The sequence below is a fragment of the Phocoena phocoena genome, chromosome 11 (assembly GCF_963924675.1).
Source record: "Phocoena phocoena chromosome 11, mPhoPho1.1, whole genome shotgun sequence".
Classification (NCBI taxonomy): Eukaryota; Metazoa; Chordata; class Mammalia; order Artiodactyla; family Phocoenidae; genus Phocoena; species Phocoena phocoena.
In genome coordinates, this window is record NC_089229.1 from 73,288,502 (window position 1) to 73,298,689 (window position 10,188).

The 10,188-nt window shown below is 44.4% G+C and overlaps 1 protein-coding gene across 1 annotated transcript in view; it reads left to right on the plus strand.

The window, feature by feature from the left end:
- Positions 1–8,956, plus strand: part of LOC136131409 (centrosomal protein of 78 kDa-like) — a 97,462-nt gene extending 88,506 nt beyond the window's left edge. Inside the window, 1 exon segment of the mRNA XM_065888184.1 lies at positions 8,864–8,956. Within this exon segment, the coding sequence (XP_065744256.1) occupies positions 8,864–8,956 (93 nt within the window).
- The last annotated feature ends 1,232 nt before the right edge of the window (positions 8,957–10,188 follow it).

A 10,188-nucleotide genomic window follows, 5' to 3' on the forward strand; every position in this document is an offset into this window, starting at 1 on the left:
ACATCACTGATTTAATTAATCACACTGTCTTTTTTGATATTTAGTAGTATCCTTTCTTTTCCCTACTATACATAATATTGTGATGAACATTCTTGTAGTGTTTGATAATTTCCTTAGGGCAAATCACTATAATTGGAATTTCTGGATCAAAGGGCATAAATATTTCTTAAAGGCTCTAAATACATATTGCCAAGTTGGACTGCAAAATGATTATAGTGCCTACACTTGCCCTAAAGTGTAGTGATTATACTTGCTCTAGAAGAATATGAGATTACCCCTTTCCCCACATTCTTGCTAAACTAGTTACTTTCATTCTTAATTATTACCAACCTGAAAAACAAAAGATAGTATCTCACTTAAATTTGTATTTTATGATTAGAATTTTAAGCCTCTTTATATTTTATCTTGAGCAGAAATGTATTGGTCAAAAAAACAGAACTTAATTTCTACTAAAATAAGAAAAATTAAGGATGATCGTCTTAGTACCCAGGATATATTTTGAAACAATTTAAAATCAGTGAATTGATTAGAACTTTATTCTAGCTGTACATGGTATTTAAGGAATCTTTTTTTCCCATCTAATCATGCTGTGTATAATTGCATAAAGACACGGCAGGAGATAGACTTTTTTGAAAAAATTTCTGAAGCCAAGTTGGAAAGGCATCCTTCACGATGCATGTCACTTTGATTTCATATGGTAATATTTTTGCAAGCATTTAGCACACAGTTTGAACCTTGGTGTTCATAGAAGCCACCATTTTCTCCACATGTGACAGAATTATGCATTCGAAAATGTGGATAAAGGAGAACTTCTATTAAGACTTGTTGCATAAAATTAAAAAAATTTTTTGAATGATTAAGCCTGATAAATTCTCTTTTCAGTTGAAAATCACTTACTGTATTTGCTTCTACATTTAAAAAAATATCTTACAATGTGAGGAACATGTACAAAATTTGAATAGAGTATAATGGAAAAGGTACTACACTACCTGGAAGAAAACATCAGTTTCAACCTAAGATTCATTCAAGAAAAAGCTGCATAACGTTAGCCAGATAACTTACTTTTCTGGTTTTCAACTCCATAATATACAAAATGATGCTGTTATTTGTAAACCTTTTCTCCTAATTTCTTTCTTTTCTTTTCATGGTGTGATTGAAGTATATACCTGGACACTTTTTACCCTTTATGGCTTACTAGTCCTAAAGTCCCAGCTTCTCTTTTCTTTAACTGTTATGTTGGTCTTTTTGCCTGTAAACTCTCAGAAACATTCCCTAACCTCCTTTTCTGCTTTGACATGTAGGAAAATATATTTTTCAAAATATCTTGCCCAGTTGCCTTCTGTCTAGGTTCAACCAAAGGAACCACTAATGGGAGATTGAAGGAAGGAGAGACTATGATATTTTTTGTGTTCTTTCTCCATGGGTAGCATCTCCAGCAGCAGATAGAGCTGCTGCATGGCTCCATGTTCTGATAAACAATATCTACATCCTGGCAGGCTGTCTTCATCTTCAGCTTCTGAGAGAGCCCCAGGCCTAGACTCCAGTAAGACCCTATTTCCCAATTGTTGCCCCAACCTTGGTGGTGGTAACAGCTTCCTGAGTTTGTTAATTCCTGGTTTGCCTCACTGTCCCCTGTTTTACTTCTCAGTTCTTATATCATCTGTGTAGCCAATTCTCTGCATTAAATACCTTCTGTTTAAAATGATTGGAGTGGCTTCTGTTTTTCTGAATGGACCCTTGTAACAGAGAAGAGCAAAATCTGACTCCATGTTGGATCTGTTTCTTTTATTTTAACCTTTGCTTTTCATTGCTTTTGTTATTATAATCATACATAATTGCCTGCCTCAGGGAACCCTGCCCCTCTGCCTGAATGTTAAACTAAAGTGCCTTTGTTAAGCTCACAGGGAGACAATCTGACCCTGCCCACCTGTGAATAGCTGCAGAAAAGAAGAAATTAACACATCCCTTCCCCCTGATGCTGGCCAAGCCAGGAGATATTTTGCAAGACTAATGACTTTTTTACTTTACTTCCTCACCTCCTCTCCCTCTCTGTTCTATAAAAGAAACTGGCATCCAGACCTCAATAAGATGGTTTTTGGGAACACTAGTCTGCCATCTCCTCCATCTGCCAGCTTTCTGAATAAAGTCAATATTCCTTGCCTCAACACCCATCTCCCAGTTTATTGGCCTGCCTCACAGCAAGCAGAGTGAGCTTGGACCCAGTAACACTCTGACTGATACAATTAAGCACCTTTCTTTTACTTCTGCGGCCAAGCACCTAGATAAGAACATTAGCTCTTTAAGAAGCCTCCCCTTTTCCAGCTTTTCTTTTTTTCTGTATTGGAAGACAATATTTTTTTCAGTTTTACTGAGATATAATTGACATACAGCTCTGTCTAAGTGTCAGGTGTACCTTGTAAGGACTCAGCATACATATACTGCAAAATGATTACCACAATAAGTTTAGTTAACACCCATCTCTCATATAGTTACAAAAAAAAAGAAAAAAATTATTTTCCTTGTGATAAGAATTTTTAGGATTTACTTTCTCAGCAACTTTCAAATATACCAACTATAGTCACCATGTTGTATATTACAACCCCAGTACTTTTATCTCATAACATTTTCTAGCTTCTCTTTATGACAGTTCACCTATTCACAAACAACTTAAATTTCCTTAAATGCAATTTTCATCATAACCAATCTTTTCATGGTTTGTTCTTGTGTGGAGTATAAAATCCAGTCTCCTCAGCCCAGAATTTAAGGAATTCTAGCATGCCGACATAATCCATCTTTCTAAATTTTCCCTGTCATGATCCACCAGCCATTGTGATTTCTCCACTATTTTTTTCCAATGCATTGTGCTGACTCCTGTACTATTTACACTTTGTTCAAGCTCTGCTATCTGCATGGACTTACCATCCTTTTCTTCTATACCTTCTGAATGTCCCACATTCTTCAAGACTCAACATAAGCCCCACATCTCCTATGAAGCCACTTCTGACCATTCTAATCTGTACCAATCCCAGTTTTCCCTGAGGTATGGGACCTGCACAGGCTATTTCATGTTGTCATTTATGTCTCACATCTGCAGATAAGGAAAGACAATGAAGTGCTACGGTTTGTTTTTCTAATTATATCTATCCCAGAGTTATTGGAGGAACTGCAAGAAATGACATAGATCCTGTAATATGTAAGAGATAAATAAATGTTGGTTTCCTTACTGCCTTCCAAGATTTTCTTATTGAATGAGGTATTTTGTTTGGTTATACATGTAAAAGAGGTAATACTTAGGTAGAATATTTGTTGCCCACAGGATATATGCTGGAAATTTTTGTTTTGCATGTATCTCTTAATATAAACTTTTATTTTGTTTTCCTCATTTTCCTAAAATTGTAATGAGAGAGGTGGGAATACATTCATTTATTTGTTCAGCATTTATTTGTTTATCTCATGTCATGTGATAACTACTCTGCTAGCCCTGAGGATAAGATAAGGAGTCAAGTAGACCCTGCATCTGTCTTCATGGAGCTTGAATTGTAGTGAGAAAAAAAGAAAAAGCAAGAACATATACAAATAAGGATGGCATAAGGGAGGGAAAAAAATTTCTATCCTTCTAGGTTCTGTAGCTGGTCTAAAAATTAAATTGACACAAGACAGACTAACAGGAGAAAAAGATTAATTTTAATTACATACATACACAGAATTTTATAAAAATATAAGACTCAAGGAGGTGTCCAGCTGAGACTTGTATACTATCCTGAGTTATGGAAAATAGGGGTTTGACACTTAGGTGGGGGAGTGAATGAGGGGAGGAGAGGGGAGGGGAGGAAATATCTGGTAAGTAAAGGCTGCCTTGTTATGTAGTGAAGAGTCTCTTGGGTGAAAAAAAAACTGTCTCTGGGAGTAGTTTTCTCTTCACACAGATGTCTTTACTAATGGAAAATTATTTTATAAATGCAAATTTCCTTTATAAAAGAGGAAATTTATGGCTTCCCTGGTGGCAGAGTAGTTGAGAGTCCGCCTGCCGATGCAGGGGACACGGGTTCATGCCCTGGTCCGGGAAGATCCCACATGCCGCGGAGTGGCTGGGCCCGTGAGCCATGGCCACTGAGTCTGCGCGTCCGAAGCCTGTGCTCCGCAGTGGGAGAGGCCACAACAGTGAGAGGCCCGCGTACTGCAAAAATAAATAAATAAATAATTTTAAAAAGGGGAAATTTATACTTTATTTTAGGCAGTTAAGGGGGAGATAAAGAGCTTTTCCTGCATCTGATTGTTCTGATTACCTTTACCTCAAAATACTTCATATGCTAAAGTGGCCTATTTTAGGGTGGCAGGTTCTGAACCCCTTCAGTACAAGTGATCAGAAGTGCTATGAAGACAAAGGACCGGACTGAGGGGGAAGGTCTACTGTGAATGGAGTGATTAGAGGGGTTTTGTTAGTGGTGGTAGTACTTAGGGTGAGGCCAGAGTTGGTCTCATTAGGGAGGTGCTGACTAAGCGGTGGTGAGGCTGGAGCACAGCTAAGGGAAACAGGATGTTCAAAGGCACTGAGGCAGGCAGGAGCTGGGTCTATTTAGGCTATGGAAAAAAGCCTAATATGGTCAGAGCATAAGAGGCATGGGTCGCAGGTGGGGGGGGGGGGGCGTGTGACAAGGGGATGCTGAAAGGATTGGCACAGATTACTAAACTGAAGTTTCCAGTAAACTGGACTTCATTCAGACAAGGTTTTGCCAAAGAACGCTCTATAGTACTTGTCTCATGAGATTTACCATCCAAACTGAATAGTTAGGTTTGAGGAGCGTTTAAGCCATTGGTCGTCAACACTTTTGGAAGAGTTTAAAATGAACTCTCTGAAAGATGCTTGGAGGTGGATGACAGGCAAACAGGTTCAAGGAAGCTGGTGGTTAAGCCTTGTATTTATTTATTTATCCTTCATTTATCCTTCACTCATTCACTTATTTGTCAATTTATATAACATGGGCCCTTCACCAAAATACCTTTAAACAGTCTTCCAACGATAGAATTCTTGGTTGAATGGACTGCGACCCTGAAATAGCATTTTATTTTTTGTTTTACTTTTTGTCAAAATATATAACACAAAACAGTAGATTGTAGCTTTTAGGAACAGGAACTGAATTTTTCATTTTGTACCTGGATATTTGACATATATGTATATAGTACAGCCATCACAAGGCCTAGCAACTCAGAACGCCTTCTTTGCTTCTTTTATCTATCACTGCAGCTCTGAGGCCTGTTGTGCCTTCTTTCATCTTCCTAAAGAGAGCTCCCAGAGTCTGTGAAACTTCAGTGACTCTTTTGTCTTCCCTCTGCAGCAATGGGCTGAATGTTCTCTTGAATGGCAGGCATTATTTATGAAAAAGCTTCCCTCAATGTCAATTTGTCCACAGAGGGAAGCACAGCTCCAAGGGCATATTCTTCTCCAGATGCCAGATTCAACTCCCATTAGCAGTAACGAGCATTACATGTGTGACTGCTGCCTTTTCTGGGCCATTGCAGCATGGAACAAAGTCTTTTGTCATCCATCACATCACCAGAAATCCTTGCTCACTCATTTTCCCTTCTCTAAATAGCTTTCCAAACAAGAAAGTGGAAACATTGTTTATCCCTGACCAAAATGTTCTTTCCAATAGCAGTAATGAGGTCTTCTGAAACCAAAAGGCAGAGTTTGCTCTCCCTGGACACAGGACAGTGCTAAAGGGATTAACCTTATAGGAAAGTCAACTCTGGACCACTGTCGGAGTTGACTGTCATTTCTTGGAGCTCAGGAACCCTGACTTCTTTGGACCCATCATAGTACTTAACCTTCTGCTAGGAAAGGAGCAGATGCTCTATAATTAAAGCCAGGAACTTGCTACATTCTTCACATTCATTATCAGAGATAATCCTCAAATCAATTGGCTTGATATGTCTGGTGGATATTCTCATTCATTTGGTCCACCCAGCTTTAGAAGTCTATACTGTGTGTGAAGAATTTCGCACTCATGAGACGCAGACAGATACTGGATAATCATTTCCCGGGCCTCTCAGGCAGCTAGGAGGGGAATGGGTATAAACTCAGTCTTCCCTGATCATATATATGCTCTGCAGACTCGCAAAGGGAATTAGCAAACAAAAGAAATGGGGACCACAACGAAGCTTTTAGTGGGAGCAGCAGCCATCGTTAAGGTTAGAGTTAGGGTTAGGGTTAGAGTAACCCTGAACAGCGGAGGGAGTGGGACTCCGGGGGTGGGGGAAGATTCCGATGTCAAGGGTCAGTGGTGTAAGAAGTGCAGATTATACAGGGCAGAGCCTAGAAGTAGCAATAGTAATTTCCTCTCTAGGAAATTTCTGTGGCTTAATTTCTCGAACTGTTCCTTGCTTTCTAGACGCAAACCTGGCTATCTTACCATGCAGTGTCGCTAACGGCACACCCAGCATGAACACATGCCTGGAAGTAATGCCCAGATTTGCCGTGCAGAAGTGGAGGCGTGTGGTTGTTTCCATGAGGCGTTGGCCTCGTCTCTGGGTACCTTCAACGGCAACAGAGTTTTCTGGACACCTAGGAGGCTGGCGTGGGCACCCTGTGCCCGGCAGGAACACTGAGTACCGCCAGGTCCACCTGGGTCAGCTAAGCAACATCCAGGCCCGTAGCCCTTTAGAGCCCCTCTGTGTATGCCGCACGTAGGGAAACGCACTGCACTCTCTTTGGGAGCAGCTTAGTTTCCTCAGCATTCGCACACTTTCACGAACACCACTCTGGCACCTCCCACACGGTATCGAAGTCTTACGCATTACCCTAGGCTGAGATGAACTCTGAGAAACCCTCGGCTTTGCATTCCATCTAGGACCTCCTGCCTGAAGTCACCATAACTCCCAGAGATAGTCGGCTTGCGCTCTTACTGCAATTGAATTCCCGTTCTTCCTGTGGCACTGCAGGCTTTTGAATAGCCACAGGCCCAGAGGAGCAGCTCCATCATTCCCTGGTTGAGGCAGTTCGCTTTATGTAGAACACCCTACTTCTAGAAGTTGATACGGGGAAGGAAACACAGGGTAACCTGTATCTCTTTGGGCTTCTTAGGAACCACAGGGGTGTACGCTGAGTGTGCCCATGGAAACGGGGGCCTGCTATAACACTCCTTGCTTTCCCATTTGGAAGGCTTGCATTCATGCTGACTTCTAGCCACCTGACATTCCCTGCTCTTAATAGGCCTGTAAACCCTGTAAGGGTGCTTTGCGGCAAATTATGAGTCTACGCAGCCTACACCAGGTGCTTCCATGGCCGCGGTTGTGGTACGCCTGACAAGCTCTAGAGCTAAAGGGTATCTCAACGTGAAAAGTTGCCTCCAGGTTAGGCCCCTAGTAGCCATGCTGAAAGGGAGGCAGGCAGTTGTTTCCATGAGTTCTTAGTCGCTTATATTCTTTACTTTAAAGGAAGTACACTTTTGAGGACTCCTAGGCCTCTCCGGTATGCATCACTTTCCCTCCAAATTCATTGAGTACCTCCAGACCCCTGTGGGCCGGCTGAGAAACTTCAAGGCCCTTTGTTTGATCCCACGCAGACCCTCTGTGTGTGCCGAGTGATGGGCAACACACAGTACGTTCATTGAGGAGCGCTACATTTCCAGAGTCCTCGAAAAGCCTCAGGACAACATTTCTGGTGAATCCGACTTTGTGTGAGCCTTTGTGTGAGCTGCCATGAGAAAACACAGTGCTTTGAATGCTTCGAGGACCTCGTACTTGAATTCACTGTGCTCGAGGAGAAAGTCAGCATCTTACCATGCAGTGTCGCTAATGGCACACCCAGCATGAACACATGCCTGGAAGTAAGGCCCTGATTTGCTGTGCAGAAGCGGAGGTGCGCAGCAGTTTCCACGAGGCAGTGGCGTCGGCTCTGGGTACCTTCAACGGCAGCAGAGTTTTCTGGACACGTAGGAGGGTGGCGTGGAAACCCTGTTCCCGGTAGGAACACTGAGTACGCCCAGGCCCACGCGGGTCTAGGTGCTAAGCAACATCAAGGCACGTAGCCACTTAGAGCCCCACTGTGTATGCGGAGCATAGGGAAATGCAGTGCACTCTCTTTGGGGACAGCTTAATGTCCTCAGATCTCGCACACGTTCACGAACAACGTTCTGGCACGTCCCACGTGGCATCGAAGTCTAACGGGTTGCCCTAGGCTGTGCTGAAATGAGAGAAACCCTCGGCTTCGCATTCCAACCAGAACCTCCTGCATGAAGTCACCATGCCTGCCAGAGATAGTCGGCTTGCGTTCATACTGCAATTTAAGTCCCTTTCTTCCTGTGGCACTGCAGGCTTTCGAATAACGACAGGCCCAGAGGAACAGCTGCGGCGTTCCTTGGTTGAGGCAGTTCGCTTGATGCAGAACACCCTACTTCGAGAAGTTGATTCGGGGAAGGAAACACAGGGTAACCTGTGTCTCTTTGGGCTTGTTAGAACCCACAGGGGTGTATGCTGAGTGTGCCCATGGAGACGGGGTCCTGCTGGACCTAGTCTTGCTTTCCCATTTTGAAGGCTGCATTCGTGCTGACTTGAAGATACCTGACACTCCCTGCTCTTGAAAGGCCCGTAAACCCTGTAAGAGTGCTTCGGGAAAAAATATGAGTCTGCTCTGTGTAAACCAGGTGCCTCATTGGCCGCGGTTTGGGTCCGCCTGACCAGCTCTAGAGCTAAAGGGAATCTCAACGTGAATAGCTGCCTCCAGTTTAGGCCCCTAGTAGCCGTGCTGAAAGGGAGGCAGGCAGCTGTTTCCATGAGTTCTTAGTCGCTTACATTCTTTACTTTAAAGGAAGTACACTTTTGAGGACTCCTAGGCCTCTCGGGTATGCATCACTTTCCCTCCAAGTTCACTGAGTACCTCCAGACCCCTGTGTGCCGGCTGAGAAACTTCGAGGCCCAGTGGTTGATCCCTCGGAGGCCCTCTGTGCGTGCCGAGTGACGGGCAACACACTGTACGTTCCTTGAGGAGCGCTACGTTTCAAGAGTCCTCGAACAGCCTCAGGACAACATTTCTGGTGAGTCCGACTTTGCCATGGCCCTAGTGTGAGCTGCCATGAGAAAACACAGTGCTTTGAATCCTTCGAGGGCCTCGTGACTGAAGTCACTCTGCTCGAGGAGGAACTCAGCATCTTACCATGCAGTGTCGCTAACGGCACAGACAGCATGAACACACGCCTGGAAGTAAGGCCCCGATTTGCGGTGCAGAAGCGGAGGCCTACAGCAGTTTCCACGCGCAGTGGCCTAGGCTCAGAGTACCTTTGACGACAGCACAGTTTTCTGGACTCTTAGGAGGCTGACGTGGGCACCCTGCTCCCTGCATGAACACTGAGTGTTGCCAGGCCCACCTGGGTCTGATAAGCAGCATCCAAGCCCGTAGCTCTTTAGAGCCCCTCTGTGTGGGCCGAGCGTAGGGAAACGCACTGCACTCTCTTTGGGAGCAGCTTAATTTCCTCAGCACTCGCACACGTTCACGAGCACCGTTCTGGCACGTCCCACACGGCGTCGAAGTCTTACGCATTGTCCTAGGCTGAGCTGAACTCTGAGAAACCCTCGGCTTCGCATTCCGTCTAGGACCCCCTGGCTGAGGTCACCGTGCCTCCCAGAGGTAGTCGGCTTGCGTTCCTACTGCAATTTATGTCCCATTCTTCCTGTGGCACTGCAGGCTTTTGAAAAGCGACAGGCCCAGAGGAGGAACTCTGGCGTTCCTTGCTTGAGGCAGTTCGCTTGACGCAGAACACCCTACTTCGAGAAGTTGATTCGGGGAAGGAAACACAGGGTAACCTGTGTCTCTTTGGGCTTGTTAGAAACCACAGGGCTGTATGCTGAGTGTGCCCATGGAAAAGGGAGCCTGCTGGACCTAGCCTTGCTTTCCCATTTTGAAGGCTGCATTCGTGCTGCCCCGAAGATACCTGACACTCCCTGCTCTTGACAGGCCTGTAAACCCAGTAACAGGGCTTCGGGAAAAAATATGAGTCCGCTCTGCGTAACCCAGGTGCTTCATTGGCCCCGGTTGGGGTCCGCCAGACCAGCTGTAGAGCTAAAGGGAATCTCACCGTGAAAAGTTGCCTCCAGGTTAGGCCCGAAACAGCCGTGCTGAAAGGAAGGCAGGCAGCTGTTTCCATGAGTTCTTAGTCGCTTGTGTTCTTTAGTTTAAAGGAAGTACAGTTTGGA